Source organism: Vulpes vulpes, chromosome 8 (assembly GCF_048418805.1).
Source record: "Vulpes vulpes isolate BD-2025 chromosome 8, VulVul3, whole genome shotgun sequence".
Classification (NCBI taxonomy): domain Eukaryota; kingdom Metazoa; phylum Chordata; class Mammalia; order Carnivora; family Canidae; genus Vulpes; species Vulpes vulpes.
Window position 1 is genome coordinate 39,638,688 of NC_132787.1, and position 23,074 is coordinate 39,661,761.

The window sequence follows — 23,074 nt, forward strand, 5'->3', positions numbered from 1 at the left end:
CATCACCCCATTCTAAGGAGGAACACAAGAATCAATAGATCAGCAATACAACAGGAGTAACTCAGAAAAAGATTCTTATAAAAAGTGGGAATTTAGGATAGGATGAATGTATTACCACAAATATGTGGGGAACTGAAAGATTATTTAATAAGTGGTGCTGAGACAATCATTTTATTAAAGTGAGAAAAAGAGAGGAACGGAGGGAGAAAAGGTTCATGTCTCACCACAAACCAAAGCAAATCCCAAGTGTATTGAATGTAAAGGTAAAAAAAGCCTTACAAAAAAAATTTTTTTTAAGTAGCCATTATTTATAAGAGCATCAGAAAAAATAAAATACTCAGGAATAAACAAACCGAATTGGCTAAAGTCTTGCGCACTGAAAACTACAAGACATTGCTGGTATTTTTTTAAAAAGATTTATTTATTTGAGAGAGAGACAGTGAAGAGAGGGGCAGAGAAAGGGAGAAGAGAATCTCACGCAGACTCTAAACTGAGAGTGGAGCCCAATGTGGGCTTGAAATCATGATTCTGAGATCATGACCTGAGCTGAAACCAAGAGTGGGATGTTTAACTGACTGAGACACCCAATGCCTGGGTTGAAAGAAATGTAATAAGATAACAAATAAATAGAAACATATCTCACATTCACAGTGGAAGACAACACTGTTAAGATGTCAAACTACCCAAAGAATCTATGGTTAATGCAATCCTTATCAAAATCCCAGTGGTGAATTCTGCAAAAGTACAAAAAACACCATCTTAAAATTCATATGGAATCTTCAGGGACTCCAAATAGCCAAAACTGTTTTGGAAAAGAAAAACTATTCCAACTATTTCGAAGTCTCACACCTCTTGATTTTAAAACTTATTACAAAGCTATAGTAATCAAGATCAAAACAGTGGCACAAAGACAGACATATAACCAGTGGAACAGAACAGAAATAACTTCTGTATCTATCATCAAATGATTTTTTTTTTTGACACAGTGCCAAGATCATTTAATGGGGAATAACAATGTTTACAACAAATGATGCTGGGAGAACTGAAGATCCACATATAAAAGAATAAAATTGGACCTTGGCCTTATACCATATATAAAAATCAACTCAAAATACATCAAAGACCTTAACGTAAGAGCTACAACTACAAAATCCTTATAAGAAAATATGGGGGAAAGCCTCGTGACACTGGGTTTGATCACTGGTAATGATTTCTTGGTTATGATACTAAAACATAGACAACAACAGTAAAAAGAGAATTGGACTACATCAAAATTAAAAGCTTCTGTGCACTGAAGGACAGAATGAAAAGGCAGCCTACAATGCAATACAATATTTGTAAATCATATATCTGATAAGGGATTACTCTCCAGAACATATAAAGAACTCCTGGGATTCAACAACAAACCCAATTAAAAAATGAGCAAAGGATGTGAACAGACATTTCTCCAAATAAGATACACAAATGGCTAACAAGCACAGGAAAAAATGCTCAACATCACTAATCATTACAGAAATGAAAATCAAAATATTACCTCACACCCATTAGGATGGTTACAATCAAAAGAAAGGGAAGGAAGGAAGGAGCCCCAGTAAATTTTATATTGTGTTTCTTACCACATTTCTTTTTTTAAATTGGAAGGTAATACAGAATGTGAAAAGACATGAGCAATCAGGGAAAAACACATGATAAAACTATCTAAATTGGATAAATGAACTGTGGTCCATTCATACCATGGAATATTATTCAGCTATAAAAAGAAATGAGCTATCAGTCATGGAAAGACACAAAGGAAACTTAAATGCAGAGGCTAAGTGAAAGAAGCCAATCTGACAGGGCAACATAGTATATGATTCCAAAGATATGGTGTTCTAGAAAAGGCAAAACTATGGAGACAGAAAAAGATGAGTGTTTGTCAGGTAGTGGGGTGAGGAAGGAAGGATAAATAGGTCAAGCACAAGGAACTTTTAAAGCAATGAAACTATTCTCTGTAATACTCTAATGCTAGGTAGATGTCATTATACATTTGTCAAAATCCACAGAATGTTCAACATAAAGAATGAATCCTAATGTAAGTTATGGACTTGAGTTAATACTAATGTATCAATATTGGCTCATCGATTATAACAAATGTACCACACTAATGCCAGGTGTTAATTACAGAGAAAACTAGGACACCTGGGTGACTCATCAGTTAAGCGTCTAACACCTTAGACTCAGGGCATGATCCTAGAGTCCTGGTATCAAGTCCCACATCAAACTGGTACATTTGTGCAGCTGACTCAGCATCAAATGAGCACATGTAGGGCTTGATGAGACCCACCGCCATCATGACCCAACCAAGGCAATCACTGTGTTCCTTCTATAAAGAAAATACTTCCAAAGAAAATACCTCCAAGATTAGATTGAACCACTCTGCCACCTGTGTGCCCAGAGCCTTTTTTGTCACCCTACAATTTCAGAATACCGTTGGCACACGTCCTCTCAAACAAATTAATGTTCTTCTCAGCTGGCTCAAGTGACAGGAGCAGATTCACATGCCAGCACCTGGGTCCATCCACTGGAAACTTCCTTTGAGAAACAGAGTATGACCGTGCAACCTTGGATGATCCTTTACCTCTTCCAACCGCACTTGACACACTGGTGGAATGGGTACCCCCACCATACCAGTCCCTGCCTCAAAGCTTCCCATCACATGATGCAGGCAAAACGCTTCACACAGTGCCTGGCATACACCAAACGTTTAATAAAAGTGAAATGCTATCATTTTTAATAAGGATCAGTGATGTCAATTCCCACTGCTTGGCACTCTATGAAATAGGGTGTGCTTGGGAAGGCGATGATAAAACACTGTCTTGATGCAGAGTGCAAGAGGGTGGTCCTCAAGAGTAGGGGAAGGGCAAGCGGCATTTACAGCTTACCCAGGTAGGGGACTGATTCTTGGTTTTATTTAAAAGCAACACAGAGGATGCCCGGGTGGCTCAGTGGGTTGAGCCTCAGGCTCTTGGTGTTGGCTCAATGCATGATTTCAGGGTCCTGCTGTGCGGGGGAGTCTGCTTCTCCCTCTCCCTCTTTCTCCCTCTGCCCCTCTCCCTGCCCTTGCTCTCTCTCTCTCTCAAATAAATAGATAAAAACTTTTTTAAAAATAGAAATAAAGGGACTCCTGGGTGGCTCAGTGGCTGAGTTTCACTCAGGATGTGATCCCAAGTCTGGGGATCACATCCCACATCAGGCTTCCTGCATGGAGCATGTTTCTCCCTCTGCCTATGTCTCTGCCTCTCTCTCTCTCTGTCTCTCATTAATAAATAAAATCTTTTAAAAAAATAAATAAAAGAGAAAACTGTTGGGGGCAGAGATCAAGGAGTTAAAGGGTATGTGGGAGCTCTGTGCTTTCCACTCAACTTTTCTATAAACCTAAAACTACTCAAAAAAATTAAAGTCTATAAATTTTAAAACAATTTAGTAAGCCAAGAAAAAAAAAAAAAGAACAGTAAATATAACAAAAGATACATGCCCTTAATATATAAAGAGCCTAAATAAATCAGTTAGGAACACAGTTCTCAAAAAAACAAATACTTATGGGCCAAGGATGTATAAAGAAAACTGAAAAAAATAATATGAATGGCTAACAATGAAAAACAGGAAGCTACTGATAAAACTGTACCTCACTAACCATCCTAGTACTTCCTAGGAAGGTCAGAATCCTCTCCTAATACATAAGTGAGTAAGCTGAGAGGTAACTGGTAATTCAATAGAATCAGAAACTAAAGCGGATCCCATTCCACAGAGATTGCTATTAACAAGGAAGACCTACATCATCTCAGGATCATGAGATCGAGCCCCGAGTCGGGCTCACACTCAGTGAGAAGTTTGCTTGAGATTCCCCCTCTCCCTCTGCCCTTCCCACAATGTGCGTCTGGGCTCTCCCTCTCCCAAATAAATAAAATCTTAAAAAAAAAAAAAAAAAACAAGGAAGACTGATTACCTGCACCTGACAAACTTATGATGTTGCCTCTTTGTCTTTCAAAACCAACATTTAGATGTTGGGGACATGGCAGTCAGACTAAAACTGAGAGGGTAGTTTAGGAACGGGCTTCATATGAAAAATAAAAACAAGGCCAACGTTTAAACACTGACTACGGACCAGGTGCTGTGACATGGGCAGCTTCATTTTGGTAACACACTACTCTTTTCATCTCCAGTTCAACACAAGGAAGCTGCCTCCCAGGTACATGCCACAGTCCCAGAACTAGTCAGTCTCTGCTTCCCCAGGCTGCACTCTTTCTGTGCATCTAAAGTGTTGCTTTCCATAGATAGTAACAAAGACCATGCTAGGCAAAGAAACTCTGGGGAAAAAAGGGCAACTGGGATAGAGAAAATATACCTGAGTCTGTCAATTCAGAGAACACTATTAGCTTGGGCTTAACTTCGACTTAGTTAACTAGTCTCCTCCTCTCTACAAGAATACAAGAAAGAATACATACTTGCAAAATGATTGAGGAATCTATCCTCTCTTCCAAAGATGTCCGATGGCTTTATGATAATGGCTTCTGGAAATGCATCTCTCACTTCCTTCTCTCCAACGGCCTTAACAACCAGCCAGATAAAAAAAGAGTTCAGAGATGAGTGAACAGAGCTTGCATTCTTTCCACTATCAGGATATTACTTGTATTTCAAAAGTCAGTTTCTCCAGATTATGGTAGGATTCATAAAAGTCAGTTACAAAGAACTTTTTTATATATTATAAAAAGAAAACTGAAAAAAATAATATGAATGGCTAACAACCAAAAACAGGAAGCTACTGATAAAACTGTACCTCACTAACCATCCTAGTACTTACTTCCTAGGAGGGTCAGAATCCTCTCCTAATATATAAGAGAGTAAGCGGAGAGGTAATTCAATAGAATCAGAAACTAAAGCAGATCCCATTCCACAGAGATTGCTATTAACAAGGAAGACCTACATCATCTCAGGATCATGAGATCGAGCCCCAAGTGCTATTTAGCATACAAAAATGCCCTGCTTGTATGGCTCTTGTTGGGTTTCTTACTATATTTATCCTAGGGATAAATAGGCAGAAGAAAGGAGAATAACAACAGTAGTGGAATTTTTCCAGCCTCCATTTTTCTTTCTAATCACAGATTCTCTGGAAGGTGTCAACAATCTAGCAGTTGGCCAGAGAAAAGGGAGTGTGGTGGGAGGCCATGATATGGAAGTGACAGCACACATACCTATCCAGAGGAGTCAGGGACGGGCCAGGAAACTTCCTAACCTCTACACCCTAGCTTGCTACCATCTATCTCCTCCTAGATGAGGCCTCTTTCCATGCAGGTATCAGCACCCTGTCCAGCCTTCCTCTCCACCTGCACCACCACTGTGAGTGACATGTATGTCCAGGTGGACTTGAACCTCTGTTTCTTGAGCTTCTCAACTCCAATGACCTCCTTTTCTCTCTACTTCTGCCCCCTTCAGCTCATTCAGGCCACAAACCATTTCAAGAACTGCAATCGCCATTCTTCTCAAACTACATGAACACACCCTGCTCTCCGAGGGCAATCTCCCATGCTTCCAGCTGCTGCTTCATCATCAATTCCTGAGAGATCTGCTCATCACCTTCTCAGGAGCACTGTTTTCCTCCACATCAAGCCCTCCTAATTGCCTGAGACTAGATCCCATGGCCCAACTTTTCAATCACTCTCTTACCAATATTGTAATCTACCTCATCCTTTTGTCTTTACTCCACCCACCAGGCAAAAATCCCAATTCTGAAAAAACCCTATCAGCCTCCTTCTTTGAGCCATGCACTCCTGCTGCCTTCAGAGCTGCAGGAAAATAAATACTTAAAAATCATAAATTGGACAATTCAATAGCCAAAAAAATTCCAATTTGATTAAAAATTGGGCAGAGGATCTGAATAGACATATTTCCTGTAAAGACACACAGATGCTCAACAGGTACATGAAAAGGTGCCCAGAATCACTAATCATCAGGGATATACTAATCAAAACCACAATGAGATATCACCTCACACCTTTTAGCATGGAAATGATCAAAAAGACAAGAAATAACAAATGTTAGCGAGGACGTAGAGAAAAGGGAACCCTTGTGCACTGTTGGTGGAAATGTAAATTGGTGCAGCCACTGTGGAAAACAACATGAGGGCTCCTCAAAAACTTAGAAATATAACTACCATATGATCCAGCAATTCCACTTCTGCTAATATATCTAAAGGAAATGAAAACACTAACTTGAAAAGATATCTGCATCCCGGTGTTCACTGCAGCATTATTTAAAACAGCCAAGACATGGAAGCAAGCTAAGAGTCCATTGGGAGATGAACGGATAAAGAAAATGTCACACACACACACACACACACACACACACACTGCAATATTACCCAGCCACCAAAAAAGAAGGAAATCTTGCCATTTGCTACAACATGAATGGACCTTGAAGGCATTATGCTAAATAAAGAATTCAGACAAAGAAAGACCAATACCACATGATCTCACTTATACGTGGAATTGAAATTTAAAAAAAAGCAAACAGGGGCAGCCCGGGTGGCTTAGCGGTTTAGCGCTGCCTTCAGCCCAGGGCCTGATCCTGGAGACCTGGGATCGAGTCCCTCTGCCTGCCTTTCTCTCTCTCTCTCTCTCTCTTTCCCTCCCTCCCTGTGTGTATCTCATGAATAAATAGATAAAATCTTTAAAAAAAAAAAAAAAAGGAAACAAAAAACTCACCAAACTCATAGATACAAAGAACAAACTAACTGCCAGAGGCAGGGGCAAAGGGGATCAAAAGGAACAAACTTCTAGTTATAAAGTAAGATACCTTAGGATGTAACACATAGCATGACAACTCTAGGTAATAAGCTTGTATTGTATATTTGAAAGTTGCTAATAAAAGAATAGATCTTCGGCATCTGAGTGGATCAGTGGTTAAGCATCTGCCTTCAGCTCAGGTCATGATCCCGGGGGCCTGGGATCGAGTTCCGCATTGAGGGAGCCTGCTTCTCCATCTGCCTGTGTCTCTGCCTCTTGTAAATAAATTTTTTTTTTTTTTTAAAAGTAGATCTTAAAAATTCTCATCACAAAGGGGTACCTGGGTGGCTCAGTCGGTTAAGCATCTGACTTCAACTCAGTACATGATCTCAGGGTCCTGGGAATAAGTCCTGCATTGGGCTCTGCACTCAGCAGGGAGTCTGCTTGTCCCTCTCCCTCTGCCCCTTTCCCTCGATGTGCACGCAAGCACACTCTCTAATAAATAAAATATTAAAAAAAAAAAGTTCTCATCACACACACAAAAAAATCTGTAACTATGTGGTGATGTTAACCAGACTTATTGTGGAGATCACAATATATACATATGTCAAATCATTACATTATACACCTGAAACTAATATATGTCAATTACACCTACATTTTTAAAAAATCATAAATCGGTGCCACTATATACTCACATCATCGATTTTAACTTGGCCTTCAACATTTCCCACAAGTACGATTCTCTTCTAATTAGCCGTTCTCTCCTATGACAATTTCGAACATTCTCCATTCTATTCAGATTCCTCCCTTATTATTCTCTTCCTTCTAGTAAATGAGTTTACCTTCTCATCCAAAGAGAAAATACAGCAGCAGACAAAACCATCTCAAGTTGCCGCCAGAAAATCCACAACTCTAACCAGTACCCTCTCACCAGTACTTACACAATGTTAAGACCTTCCACCTTAAGAGGAAAAAAAAAATCCCAGTTCCATGTACCCCTCCAACTTCTTGCCCCCTCTCTCCTCTTACCAATCTACTTAAAATGCTGCCCCACTGCCTTAGCTCCCGCTCACTCTCTGTGCTCACCTATGATTCCGCCCTGACACCTGCACCCAAACCATTCTTAACCAAATCATAGATGACCTTCATATCGATAGATCCAAGTTGACTCTCCAGTTCTCACCTCACTAGGCTTCTTATCAGCATTCATAAGCAACGACTCCCTTCCTATATAAACCATCTCCCCTTGGCTTCCATGACTTTGCGCACTCTTGGTTTCCCTCCTACCTTGCCACATCCACTCCTTCTCAGTCTTTGTTTGTTTTGGTTTTTGCAGGTGCCTCCTTGTCTACCAGAGTACTAATCAATGGTATTCCTCTGGGCTCTGTCCAAAGTTCTCTCAATCCACGCTTTCTCATTAGGCAAACTTATTCTCAAACCTTGCTTCAATAACTGGTTTTTCTTGTAAAGATGTTATTTATTTGGGAGAGAGAGAGAGAAGAGCAAGAGAGAGAGCATGAGCTCTCGGGGGAAGGGGCAGATAGAGAAGCAGGCTCCCCGCTGAGCAGGGAGCCCACTGAGGGGCTTGATCCCAGGACCCCAGGATCATGACCCACACTGAAGATAGATGCCCAATGGACTAAGACACCCAGGTGCCCCTAATTAACTGGTTTTATATCTCCAAACCAGACCTCACTTCTGAGCTCCAGGATTATAAATCCCACTCATCATCGTTACTTGGATGATTAACACACACTTGCAATGTAACCTGCATTCAAAACTGGATCATCCTCTTTCTTCTTTGTAAATACTATTTCTCAATCTTTGCTAAGCTTTGGAATCACCCAGCAAGAGTTAAAAATATTGATGCCCGAGTTCTATCCCCAGAGATTCTATTTTCATTGGTCATGGTGCAGGATTTTTCAAAAAGTTCTTTCAGTGATTCTAATGAGCAGCTAAGGGTAAGAACCACTGCCCGAAAGCCTTGTCTTTCTCCCCTTATATTCAACAGAAACCAAATCCACCTTGTGGTGTAAGCCATGGGGCTGGACATCTGAGTTTTCTCCCACCCTGGCCCTTCCAAACAACCATAGATTGAGCGGATTCTGTGAGTGCCAGTGTGGAGGCAGGCACAGAGTGTACACGCTCATTCTCCTTCATCCATGCAGTATGAAAATGGTGAGGCTTGGACGCGCTACAAGCCAGTTCCATGACCATGAGAAACAGAGCTTACACAACAAAAAAGGCTGAGGGATGCCTGGGTGGCTCAGCGGTTGAGTGTCAGCCTTTGGCTCCTCCTGGCGTCCTGGGATTGGGTCCCACATTGGGCTCCCTACAGGGAGCCTGCTTCTCCCTCTGCCTTTCTCTCTCTGTCTGTCATGAATAAATAAATAAAATCTTTAAAAAAAAAAAAAAAAAAGGCTGAAAGAATCAAAGCTGAAACTCTGATGAACCTTGGCACCAATATGGCTAAGCTTCCTTATTGTTGGATTTTTTCAGATATAGGGGCCTATAAACTCCCTTTATGTTTGAGCCAGATTACACTGAATTTTCAGATGCTAGCAATTAAATGCTCCTAACTGATAGATGCTCTCTCTCCACCATCATATTCTCCTATGGCACAGTTCCCTACTTTGCAACACTAGGCACAAGTGGAATTATTTTCCTCAATGGATTAGAAAGCAGACATGGGCTAAGACCATGTCTGTTTTATTCACTACACTATACACCACCTAATACAATATGCAGCACACAGAAGGTACTTATTAAATCATGTGTTCAATAAAAGAATGCAGTGGGTCAAAAAAGTTGGGAGCCACTGGCAAAGAACTCAGTGGCCTTATAAATTTGACCCAAAGCGGCTCATCATAGCAGAAAACAAATGCCAAAGACAGTCTCAGATACTGCAATTTCTCTGAATCCCTGACAATAAAGACATTTCATGTTATAGACTGACTCCAAATCAGAATGGTCAATACCTAGATACAATCTCAATGACAATGTGGTTTCTGGAAGTATAAAAAGCCTACATACTATATTTCCTTGCCAAATATTTATCCCTGTCATTCTCAGCCTTTACATTATGCTTACAACAAGAGCTACATAAGACCATGACTATGCACAAGGTTTGAGGGAAAAAAATGGCCTTTTAACCTTGTAGGTAAAACACAGGTAGGACTCTTTCGGCAGGAATAACACTCTACTCTTACGAAGTTTACTATATAATTCTATTATGCCCCAAGCAACTTTCAGCATTTGAGAACAGGTAATAAATAATGCTCTATCCATCTCTGAAGCCCGTTACTATAGTTCCCTACAAACAGAAGGCACTCAAAAGAAATGTCAGAACACAACACACACATCAATCTAATTCTAAATCTGGAGAATTAGAAACCCCTTTTAATTCTGGATATGTCAATAGGAAACTCTTCTCACTTAAGTCATGTTTCGAAGGGGCCAAGAAACTCCAGCTCTGTGAACCACCTACCTTATTTCTCAGATATCTAGAAGAGCTTTTAATATCAGCATTCAGATGTGAAACATGAATGAATTTTTCAACTCCAGCTTCCTTGGACACTTTGGCAATTGCTTGGGGAATCTTCACGAAAACATCCTCAAAATCAAAGTTTCTGGAAGAAGGAAGAAAAAGGGATCAGTTAAGAAAACCTGACTCAGGATCCCAAAGCTTTCTGTGATAAGCTGGTTTTCATACTATTACTATAATTCATAATAGTTAAACTTGTAAATGGCAATGATTTAACACAGGGTCAAAATTTATATATATATATATATATACATGTGTATTTTTGATATACATATAAATTTTACTGCTCATCACTACTATACATAATTTAAGTACTATATATATTATCTAATTTATTACTATAAGTTATAAATCAGCATACATAATATTCTCTGACCTCAAGGAATCCCAAGGCTGAGACCCTTTGAGAACATCTCACTGTAGTGGTTGGGTAGGGAGCCAGGAAGTGTTGGGAGCTAAAGAGGGACCCACTTTTTATCCCTGGGTTTGTTTCCCTCAGGGGGAAAAAAAAAAAAAAAACTAAAAAAAAAATCAATCTCCAGTTTAATGCAATAACATTAACATCAAGTTGATGACACCAACCATACTGACACAATCTGTACTGGCTTTTTATGGGTAGCACATCACTTTGTTTACTTATACCAGACTAAATCTCCTGAAAGAGGGTTTTGGGGTATGCAAGTAAACAGGTGTTCAATCAATGCTTAATGGACTAATTAAAAATGTGACAACTATAATGCCTGACATTAGAAGGTATCCAATGAATATCTACTGAACCCTAAGACAGCATATACAAAGAAAACACAAGAGCCAAAGACTTACTTGGTTTCCCATTCTCGCCCAATAAGATTAATGACCACATTGCTGTGCTTCACTGCTCTTTGGATAGAATCTTTGTTTCTCCCATCCCATTCCTATAAGAACAGAAGTCAGTCAGATGCAAACATAAGGGCAAGTTTCAAAACAGGGCCTGTTATAGTCATAATATGGTACCATTTCATGCAGGCTCCATTTATTATAAGAGAAACGGTCATGAGGTCTCAAATTCCCTGCTGATTCTCTGACTCTCCTTGAGACAAATAGGTCACAGTATATCTATTTTATTCAGGTAATGAAATGATAGAATTAGAAAAGACAATATCCATTTTTAGTGGGGCACGTCCATTTCTGACCACCCACCTGCCCCCTGCAAGTTTGTAAGGGATTCTAGTTACCAAATCTCCCCTCCTGAAATAGAGCCTAAGAGCCTTTGGGAGGAAAACTGACTTTCCCTTTTTGCCACCGACTGAAAAACAGGAGTATCTCTTCAAGGCTAACATTAAATTGGGAGCATTCATGACTTTTTCTTTTTAACTCTTTTCTCTTTATAATCCTGGATCTAGCCATTTCTACTCTAAAGATGTTAAAACAACACTCAAGGAGGAGTGACCTGCCTAAAAGAGCAGAGTGAGCCAATGGCAGATTTCAGTGTAGAACTAAATGTCTGAGTAGTGATTCAGGCCTACAGTCACATTGATGGTTCTTGTCCAAAATGGAGACTGGGGATTAAAAACCCCAGACAAAGTACAGCATTTTCTATGTTAAGATAAGACTGGATTTTTTAAACATTTCAATGAAAGAGAATAAATAGTAAGAAGTTCTTAGGGTCAACTGCTAAGGTATATGTATGAGTGGGAAGGGAAAGTGAGAAAGGAAGGCTGAAGGGTAGTGAGCAGGGGCAGAGGGCGGTGCAATTTAGAAAAGAGAGACGGGGCTACAGAAACCAGACTCAGGATCAAAAGATGAAGCCCGCAGCAGGACAAACTAGTTACAACTGATGAGGGGGTTACAAGAGACGTACAGAGTGACAGCTGCAGAGTCAGACAGGAATGCAAATTCCATTTGCCTTTTACAAACTCGGTAAAACTTCTCTCCCTGACCTCCTTGTAAAATTTGAAAATACAATCTACCTCATGGGTTTGCTATAAAGATTAAGTAAAACAGACATAAAATCTGTAGCACAGTAAGTTAACATATCTAACCAAAAAAAGGAGTTCTTCACATAAAGAGCTAAAGAAGGCTTTTCTTAGAAAAGATGGCAAGGGTGGAAGAAAAAGAATCCAAGAAAACTCAGAGTGAAGGAGCTTGAGACATAACTGCAGGAAGGGCCCAAGAGAGTGGCCTGGAGAGAAAGAATTAAAAGGAAATCCAATTCCCAGGGAGAAGGCCCAGGGGATACAGTCATGTTAGCAAACCAAGTAGTTGTTCAGACAATTTCCAACAGAGACTACAGCAGGGAAATCAGTATTTCCCCACCCCTAGTATGGTCCATCCTTCTCAAAAATAAACAATAGAGTGAAGTCTTCCCATTTTACCTTTCTCGTACTTCCACTTTTGTAAACATTATTATATTCAAAGTTCTATGTTTGGGGCACCTGGGTGGCTCATTGGTTAAATGTCGACTCTTGATTCTGTTTCAGGTCATGATCTCAGGGTTGTGGAATTGAGCCCCATATCAGGCTCCATGCTGGGCACGGAACCTGGCTTAAGATTCTCTCTCTCTCTCCCCTCTGCCCCTCCCCTCCATCTCTACTACTCTCATGCTCACTCATTTTCTCTCTCATTCAAAAAAAAAAAAAAAAAAAAAAAAAAGGTTATATGCTTAGTCCCCATGTTCTCTGTTAACACTGAGAACTCCCTGCAGTCTTATTCATCAAGACACGTTCATAATTTAGGTCAATGTCAGGCACTCAATAAATACCTATGGGAAGAATGGAATATATATCATATGGCTCAATTCCAATGACTGCATCTACCAGCCAAAGTTTTCACCTATTATTTGTGAAAAACTTTAATTCTGAGGATTGACAAAGTAACCAATAATCCCAAGTCATAAAGAAACTAGAAAGAAAATAAGCTCCTGTAACTGTAAGACCAAGAAGATATTTGAGAATAAGAGTTTCAGGAAAGAAAAACACTTTAGCAAAAAGAAATTTCCAACATAATATACTTAGCTTGTGAACGTTCAGTAAGGAATAAATGAAAATGCTATTAAAAATACATAAAAATTCATTTTTTAAAAAGATTTATTTATTTATTTATTCATGAGAGACACAGAGAGAAGCAGAGGGAGAAGCAGGCTCCTCGCAGGGAGCCTGATGTGGGACTCGATCCCAGGACCCTGGGACCACGCCCTGAACCAAAGGCAGACCCTCAACTATTGAGCCACCCAGGCATCCCAAAAATAAGTAAGAATTTAAGAGAGATCACAAATAATCTGCAGGAATAGATCAGAGATCTTAAGGATGTTTACCAAATATTTTTTAAAAGGGGAAGTGTGTACATGGAAGAGCTCAACTCCATATAAAATGATAAAAGCAGGACAATTTAGCCAGAAGAACAGGAGGACTGAGCATGAATGCCCAGAGTGTTTCTGAACAGGATAACCGCAGGCACTGGGGACAGTGTAACTCTGTGGAAAGGGACTGCCCTGGGCACTATATGATATTTAGCATCCCTGGTCCCTAGCTAAGAAACCAGTATAAACTTCAGTCATAATGGCAATCGAAAAGGCCAACACATTTTTAATCACCTCCCTGAAGGGTCTGCCTTACCCTGTTCCAAGCCCCCACCCTCCTTGCCTCATTGGCAACTTTTGGTCTAAACAATAGGGAAGCACAGCGAGCACTGTTCTAAGTTCATTCTGTGCCAAGGAAACTAAGTTATAAAACACCCTATTTGTGATCTCCACCATCTACAGAAGCACTGTCCAAAGGAAATATAACATGAGGCAGATAAGCCATCTAAATTTTCCACCAGTCACTTCTAAAAGAGTAAAAAGAAACAGGTGAAATTCATTTGAATAATATACTTTCTTTAACCTAGTATATCCAAATATTATTTCAATATGTAATAGGTGTAAGAAATTATTAATGATATATATCATTTTCTTTGTACTAAGTCTTTGAAATCTGGTGTGTATAATTACAGCACATCTTAATTAAGATTAACCAGTAATGTGGTAAAGTTTTATTAGAACACAGCCACTTCCTTTCATTTATACATTATCTATGGCTGCTTCCAGGCTAGAAGCGCAGAACTGAACAATCATGAAAAGATCCTACGACCTACAAAAGCTAAAATATTTACTATCTGGCCCTCTACAGAAAACGTTAGTCAACTGCTGGGCAAGAGTTTACAAGAATGGGTGAATAAAGGATGCCCTTGGTTCACTCTGGAATGAAACTGCTGCTTTCTCTCTCTCTCCTAAAAATGACCTCTGTAATTTGTATCTGTCAACTCCAATAATCAGTCATACAGGCTCTTACCAGAAAGATAATCTGACCCAGGTCACCCATGGGACGAAGGTGCATGGTGTCATATGGGTCACACCGATAGGGTATGATCACCTGTGATCCCATACGTCCTAAGAAAGAATGGATTGAAGCAAGGATCAACATTAACATAATATGGATACTTCATATGACAGTGATTTGGTAAATATTTAACTTCTAGTATAAGTGAACGGATACCATGTTTTACAAAAAGCATATTTTGCTGTGCTAGAGATGCTATAACTTTTCAGAGTCCCCTATTCCTGTCTCAACATCCTATACAGGAAGCATGATAATACTTCCCAATGTACAGCAGATCAAAATTACATAAATCCAAGGTAGAAGTAATGTGTGCAACACTGTTAAATTGAACAGAAACATGGCTCCTGGCTTCTCATTAGGCAACCCTAATAAATGGCACTGGAGCACAGGGAACTCAAGGAATTTTACTTACCAAGGTGGTTGACAACATAGCGGCCCAGGAATCCTGTTGCTCCAAACACAGTGGCCACAACCCCACTAACTGAGGAACGCCCACCTTTCCCATGAGGTATGAGTGCATGATGAAGCTGGCGCCGGAGTGGGCCATGAAACATAGCTGTGGCTCTTGCAGTAATAGAAGAACCTTAAACAAAACCCAGAGTGTACAAAAATGGCAAATGTTAACATAAGAGTATGAATAACCTCTTTTCCCAGAAACTGGTAACATTATTTTGCTATCAGTACTTTCATATACTTAAGTTTAAAAAGAACTTTTAAATTAAAAGTTGTGATTTAATTAATTGCCAACATCAATAATAAACACAAACTACTGCAACAAGGAATCTATGTCATAGGAAATACATAAAAATTAGAAAGTACAGTTGATCCTTGAACAACAGGGGTTTGAACCGTGTGGGTCCATTTATATGTGGATTTTTTTCGATAAATACAGCAGAGTACTCTACGTTCTCTTTGTTATGATTTTCTCTAATAACATTTTCTTTTCTCTCACTTTATGGTAAGAACACAGTATATAGTATATATGTAAAACGTACAGAATATGTTAATCAACTTTATGTTACCAGTAAGGCTTCTGGTTAACAGTAAGCTAGTTTTAGGGGAACAAACAAATTTTTGACTGCAGGGATGGGAGAGGGAGGGGTCAGTGCCCCTAACTACTGCATTGTTTAAGAGTCAACTGTAAACTCCCTCTCCCTGCCCTATAGGATACAATACACCTTGGAAGATAAATCACATTTAAAAAAACTAAGAGAGTATAAACCTCCATAGTAAAAGGAACTGAGAGAATGCAAAGAAAGGGAGCAATAAAATAGATAATTATGAGGAATAATTCCTGGGTAAAGTGTGTTTTGGGGGGGCTTTTCTTCCAGTCAGACTGAGAAATTTCTGAGAAATTTATCACTGTGTAAGTTTAAGGTATACAGCATGGTGGTCTGATTTCTACATATTATGAAATGATTACAAAAGGTTCAGCTTATGTTCATCATCTCATAGAGCTACAAAAGGAAAGAAGAAAAAAACAACCTCTTCCTTGTGATGAGAACTCAGCATTAACTACCTTACTGCTCCTATGTATCCTACAGCAACATTAGCTAAGTCACCATATTGTGCATTATATCACGAGCAGTTCTTTATAACTGTAGGTTTGTACCTTCTGACCACTTTCCTCCAGTCCCCCCTCCTGCAACCCTCTGCTTCTGGGAACCACAAGTCTGAGCTCTTTTTCTATGAGTTTGGGTTTTTTTTTAATCCTATATATAAATGAGATCATACAGTATTTGTCTTTCTCTAACATTTCACTTAGCAGAGTGCCTTCAGTGTCGATCCACAGTGACACAAATGGTAGGATTTCCTTGTTTTTTTTATGGCCGAATAATATTTCATCGCATATAAATACCACAACTTCTTTATCTGTTCGTCCCACAATGAATACCTAGGTTGTTTTCATGTCTCAGATATTATAAATAATGCTGCAATAAACATGGAGTGCAGATACCTTTTTGAGTATTTTCATTTCCTTTAACATATTAGCAGAAGTGGAATTGCTGGATCATATAGTAGCTGTATTTTTAATTTTGAAGAAGCTTCATGCTGGCCATAGTGGCCATTCCCTTTCCTCCACATCCTCGCTAACATTTGTTCTCTTGTCTTTTTGATCATGGCAATTCTAAAGTATGAGCTGATACCTCACTGTAGTTTTAATTTGCATTTCCCTGATGACAGATGATGTTGAGCACCTTTTCATGTACCTGTTGGCCTTCCACATACCCTCTCTGCCCATTTTTAAATTGGGTTATTTGGAGGATTTTTGCTATTGAGCAATAAATTGGTTTGAGAAATAGAGAGGAATATCAGAAAGAATAGATTTCTGTGTGAAGCACATAACACTTGTAACAATGCAGATGTGGGAATGAAAAAGCCCAATGCAGGGAACAGAGGATTTACCTGGAACAGACTCTGAAACCTGATAACGAATGAAAAAATAAAGTTGACATAAATGCTCGAAGCAGAGGACTGTTAGTAGAGAACATTTTTTTTAAGAGTATAGTTCAGACAACACAAAGCTATTGAAAATCATCAAAACTAATGACAAAATGAGTGTTTCTCAAACCTCTGTTTCTTTTTCATAGGCTTGGGTTCGTGGATTAGAAGGAACCCTCTAAGTTTCTGCATCAGTGTTTAAACCTTCTCCACACTATATATGCAAGGAGACCACATGGTCTTAGTGTGGACATCTGCAAGGTTGGGAAACACTACTTCCACTACTGCAGACCATTCTCACTGGAGCCACTCTAACAGAAGGTTCCACCACATGAGAGATCAATGATTGTTTCCCAGCAGCTTTGATCCCTATGTTCCTCTGGAATGACCAAGAACAAATCTAACCCCTCTCCTGCATTTAAGTGCAGTGATGGTATCTCTGCTAAGTCTTCTTCAGATTTCACATCCTCAGTTCCATCAACCCTTCTTCATTCGGCAGAGATGTAAAACTCCTTCGGAATCACACTCCCAATTTTCAAGTCTCTTGAAAGAGGGTAGAGTTTTTGAGCAAGCAACCTAACTTTCAGGGAGTAAGTAAAAAAACAACTAAACAGTTTAAACTGCTGATAAATTTCTGCTCCATTCAACAAACTGTTTGTCAATAGCATTGGCACTTTGTAAACTTGGGGAAAACTAAAAGAAACAAATAGGAATGGCTTTAGAAAATCTGTGTCTGAAAAAAAGAAAGAAGGAAGGAAGGATGGTAAGTAACTAAATAAGTCTGTGTCTGTTTTCTGCACATGATTCTCCAGTGGCACTCTGCCCAGAAACCATGAGTTTTTCCCTATCCAAAAGCATGAAATTAGAGAAAAAGCCTAGCTTACTGAACAGTGACTGAAACCACAAAGATGAAAAACACCTATTGCAGACTGGACACATAACAAACTTATCACAGTAACAGCTAAATTTACAAAGCTGTTAGCAGATGCTGGCCATTGTTCTATGTGCTCAGTAGGTATTATCTTATTTAACACTATTCCTACTGTCACTTTACAGATGAGGAAACTCAGGCTCAAAGAGTTTAAGTGACTTGCCTGGAAAGCCAGCAAAGGAAATTGAAAAGCAGCCCAGTAAGGTAAGGGGAAAACAAAAGGAAATGGTATCCAGAAGACAAATGAAGAAAGGGACTGATAGAGGTAATAGTTAGCTCTATCAAAGGCTGCTGAAAAGTAAAATAGGTTGGGGATAGAGGATCAGAGACCTAGAAGATATTGGTTTTGAATGCCTTTAATAAGAGCTATTTTATTGCAGTAGGAATGACAGCCTAACCCGAGCAGGCAAGAGAGAATGTAAGGCAAGGAAGTGGGATTAAGAGTATCGATGATTCTTCCAGAGAGACATAATGTAAAAGGGGCGGGGGAGGGACTAGAAGAACATGAGAACAGGATTTGTTATTTATTTATTTATCTGTTTGTTTGTTTGTTTATTTTAAAGATTTTATTTATTCACAAGAGACACAGAGAAAGGCAGAGACACAGGCAGAGGGAGGAGAAGCAGGCTCCACGCAGGGAGCCCAATGCGGCACTCGATCCCAGGACTCCAGGATCACGCCCTGAGCCAAAGGCAGATGCTCAACCACTGAGCCACCCAGGCGTCCCAGGATTTTTTATTTAATATGAGCTATTATAACTTTTTCTTAAGGTTTTATTTCTTTATTCATGAGAGACACAGAGAGAAAGGCAGAGACATAGACAGAAGGAGAAGCAGGCTCCCTGCAGGGAGCCTGATGTGGGACTCGATCCCAGGACCCCAGGATCATGACCTGAGCTGAAGGCAGATGCTCAACCACTGAGATACCCAGGTGCCCCTTATTATAACATACTTATACACTAATGGAAATGATCCAGTAGAAGGAAAAAAGTACTTAGAATAGTGTCTGGTATATAGTTTGAACTACATAAATGTTAGCTATTGTTATTATTACTGAAAATGTTTTTCATTTCAAAATTATATCATATTTTTGTATCCACTGATTCCTCTTACAAAACCCACTTTGGGGACCACTGGACTAAACTGCTTGACTTGCAAAGTCCTCCACTATTTGATCCCATCTAACACATTCAATTGTCTTTCCTACTATTATTCCATATCTACCGGTCATCATTTCACTGCCTCCTACGTACTTTGTGATTCTATTCTCATCACCTTGTCCTTGCCCATGTCAGGAAAATGCCTAGCTTCTCTGAATTTCCAAATCATGACAACTCTTAAAAAAAAAAAAAAAAAAAAAAAATCAGTGGAAGCACTGCAGTTCTCCACTGGTCTTCCAATCTTCCCTCACTACTTCAAATGATACTAATCTTTCCCTTTTCTGATTTCCTATGGTACTTAGTAGTCTCTCCACATTTCGTCATATATAACTGTTTTATGCAGTTCTGTTTTATAGAGTTTTGGTTATGTTACCACTAGACTTGCTCTCCAGAGTTTATGCAAAAGCTTACTTTACCCAGAGACAATAAAGCATAGCAGTTAAGAGCACAAACTACAGGTTCAGTTTTTTAAAAAAAAAGTAAATTAAAGCAAAAATATTTATGAAAATATTTAGGACTATAGTTAGCAGATAGCCAATAGCAAATGGCAGTTATTTTCATTCATGATCTACATCATGTCACAGCAATGTAATACCTTCACAAGAACCAACAAATGTCTTTGCAAAGAAGTCATGGCTACATAACCATCCACTATAAATGATGTGAACCAATCACCTTTCCAGTGGTAGGCAGGAGCTCTACCCAAGATGGAAAACAGGAAAGCATCCCCCAATTACTCCCGACTTGCTCCTCTGCCTAAACATCAGAATGACTTGTGGAATTCTTTAAAACCTAAAGTGCAAGGAGACAATCTCAAAAATTCTGATTCAAAGCTCTGCGATGAGTCTCCATTTCTATCTTTTCTAAAGCACTAAAAATGATTCCGACATGCTGCAGCTCATTTTGAGAGCAAGTGGGATTTGATAATGACTTGAATGCACCACGGAAAAACACAACTTCTAAAGGCTAATTGGGGCAAATCAGTGAAAGGGCGGAGCGGGAAGAATGATAATGAAGTGTAACTGCATTCCCCATTTCCTGGCTCTTCTTGCCTCGCCTCCCGAGTGTAGGGGCAAATGTGTATTTTCAAAGTGAGGGCCATGACAGCAGATCCCATCAGAAGGGAAGGAAAAATGAACAACGTCAAGATGTCCCGAAGCTATTGCTGTTATTACTGAAAATGTTTTTCATTTCAAAAGTGGTCCCCAGAGTGGGTTAAACCCTAGGGTGTCCCCTACTCTTCCCTCGCGCCCCCAACCCCCGGTGCCTCCAGCTAACACACTGGACACATGCAAGAATGCTTTTGACTTAAAAACTGCTTTTGCGAATGCTACTTTACTTAACCCGCTTCAGAAACTCCCTGACGCTGTGGTATTATTATCATTCCCACTGTAACGTGAAGAACCTGGAATTGAGGCCTGCACAAGGGCATACAGGGAAGCCATTAAAGACTTTCACTATCCTTTTTCCCCATCCTTTTCGGGTTCCTCCCCGCCAGCTCCCGAACGCCCCGCCGCCGGCCACGCGCACATTCCTCGTCACCTCAACCCCTTACAACCCTACCCTTTAGTAGATGTCCCCTACTTCCTCCATTTCCCTTCCCGTTGCTCACGTTCGCTCAGCACAGACCCCTGAGCCGGGGAGGGGAAAAGGAAAGCTGAAAACGACAGGCAGCCCCAGACCTAGAAAGACCAAGGTGCCTGGGGAGTTGGAGTGACCGCTGCGCCACGGCGCAACCCCCAGCACTTCTGATCCCCGTCTCGGAAAGACAACCGGGGGCCGATGTTCCCGGTGACACTTACGTGACATTGGCAGGGCCCGGACAAGCCGGGGGTGAGCGGCGGCCGCCATCTTCTCCCACAACCCCCCGCGGCCGGCGCCCCAACCCAGTACGGCTACCGAGCCGGGCCAAAAGCGATCTTCCGCGCGTGTCTGCGCAGGCGCTGGGCAGGAAGCGAAGGGCGGGCCAGAGATTGGGGCGGCTGTAAAGAGGAGAGCTGGGGAAAGAGAGCGGGGCCCGAGACAAGCAGGAAGCGAGGTGGGACGCAGAGAAGGGGAGGAGGGCAAGAAATGGAGCTGAGGCTGTGCACGTCTGACTGGCCAAGCAGCTCTGCCCTCGGAGCCTGGCCCTTGCTGTACCCTTTACCTGATATGCTCCAAGTGTCTGCTCCAAGGAATCTTCTCTGACGCCCACGGTGGCCGTCATTCCGCCGCCTGTTTGTTGTTATCACTTCGATAACACTAATAAGTGAAAGCACTTACCACCACCTGACATGACTGCAGGGATTCTTAACCTGGAGTGTGACTCTGTGAACCTCCTGAAACGTTCCGTTTTTGGGTGTGTGTGTGCCTCTGCACGTTTTTCTAGGAGGAAACTCAAGATTTTTATTTTCTTAACCGCGGGCCTCTCTGAGAATCTGCGCTGTTGCACAATAAAGGTTTCTGGAGCCCGAGGAGGTGGCAGAAAGGTTAAACGCTTGCAATTTTAACTGTCTCCTTCTGGCCACTCACGTTTTCTGAGTGGAAGACAGGAAGCAGCCGCAGCTTGTCCTGAGACATCTGCCTCAGGTTTATCAGAAAACAAACTAGTTTGGGGCATCTTTCTAGATTTGGCAGTTCTTTCAGCGCTTTGGGGTTTGTTTTGCTTTGTTTTGTTTTTCAGCAAGAAAAAGTCCTGTGAGTTGCCTGGATGGACAAAGTGCCCTAATGAGTAGAGGTTGCCTGTTACTAGGCTCGCTGGCTTGTGGTTCCCCACTCGATGCCACCTCCACTGTTTCTTGAAGCCTCACATGCAAAATTGAATTGGAACAGGAAAGAAACTCTTGAAGACTCATTCAGTGTTCACCCAGTATCTAAAATTCCCTGATACTTGAGTCTGGGGTCAATGTGAGTACAAAACACCCAACTGGTTCTGATAAACTGACAGACTCCTTTAGCAGCAGCAGCCTCCTGACACCTGTGCAGCGCGGCAAGCCTGCTGGTTTACATCTCCAAGTCCAACTCTGTCTCCTGTTCTCAATACTAGTTTCAAAGTGGCATATTGTTGAAAGAGCACTGTCTTAAAACTCAGAATCTTAGATCCCAGTCCTAGCTCTACCAGTTAATAGTTGTGACCTGGGCAAGTTTCTACACCTACCAAACAGAAAGTGGTACCTGTCCTGTTACCTCAGAAGATTATTGTGAGGATCAGACGACATAATGGGGTGTGAAGGTGCTTTGTCAGCTGCAAAGTACTATGTGCATGTGTGTGAAGTTCTATTTAAATAACAGTGAGATATCAAAATCCTAGACTGTTAGAGCTGGGAGGGACCTTAAGAGATGAGTAAACCCAATTTATTTATTTTACAGATGAAGAAACAGACAGTATAAAAGATCATCGATAGTTAAATAGCCTCGTTGAAGGAAGCTGTAACAAACCAGTCACTTTTGAATTCGTTAACAATTTTAATCTTTATCTTGTGGCCTTGACCAAGATTCTTTTTGTTTCATGGAAACTATGTATTAGTCCTGTATTTAATCGTCAAGTGTATGTCGAGTAATATTTCCAAAGAGAATGTGCCAAGAACAAAGTCCTTCTCGAGGATAGAAATTGCCAACCAAATGCCTCTCAGTTTATTCTAGGACATTTCCTCAAGCTGAGGCGTTGCAGAGAATGGATGAGTGCTACTGTATCTGACCATTGAAGATAAATTATAACCCAGAAATGGTCAGGTCAGTCTGGGCAAAATGTCCATAAATTTATTTTTGTTTTATAGAAGGTGAGATGCTTATAACTCAGAGTTAAGGCTGGGTCCACAAAATGAAGTGATTCCATGGGCTTTGCATTAAAAAATTTAGTAGATGCTGAATTTTAATTCTTCCCCTCTGCACCCATCTGAA

General features: G+C 40.5%; 2 protein-coding genes across 4 annotated transcripts in view; one reads left to right on the forward strand and one right to left on the reverse strand.

Moving 5' to 3' along the window:
- The window catches only part of NDUFA9 (NADH:ubiquinone oxidoreductase subunit A9), a 38,591-nt gene extending 17,454 nt beyond the window's left edge, over positions 1–21,137 (reverse strand). Inside the window, exons 1-6 of one of the 2 annotated variants that reach the window (XM_025995379.2) lie at positions 20,998–21,137; positions 15,076–15,246; positions 14,616–14,713; positions 11,131–11,222; positions 10,252–10,393; positions 4,485–4,587 (exon numbers count right to left, since the gene is read on the reverse strand). In XM_025995379.2, coding sequence (XP_025851164.1) covers positions 4,485–4,587; positions 10,252–10,393; positions 11,131–11,222; positions 14,616–14,713; positions 15,076–15,246; positions 20,998–21,046 — 655 coding nt within the window. In that variant the 5' untranslated portion in view covers positions 21,047–21,137. Of the gene's footprint in view, positions 1–4,484; positions 4,588–10,251; positions 10,394–11,130; positions 11,223–14,615; positions 14,714–15,075; positions 15,247–20,758; positions 20,859–20,997 lie in introns of those variants that run through there. The other variant, XM_072766205.1, reaches the window with a different exon arrangement.
- AKAP3 (A-kinase anchoring protein 3) overlaps positions 21,132–23,074 on the forward strand; it is a 33,974-nt gene continuing 32,031 nt past the window's right edge. The window contains exons 1-2 of one of the 2 annotated variants that reach the window (XM_025995380.2): positions 21,132–21,233; positions 21,858–22,081. The gene's annotated coding sequence lies outside the window, so the exon portion shown is untranslated. Of the gene's footprint in view, positions 21,534–21,857; positions 22,082–23,074 lie in introns of both variants that reach the window. The other variant, XM_072766200.1, reaches the window with a different exon arrangement.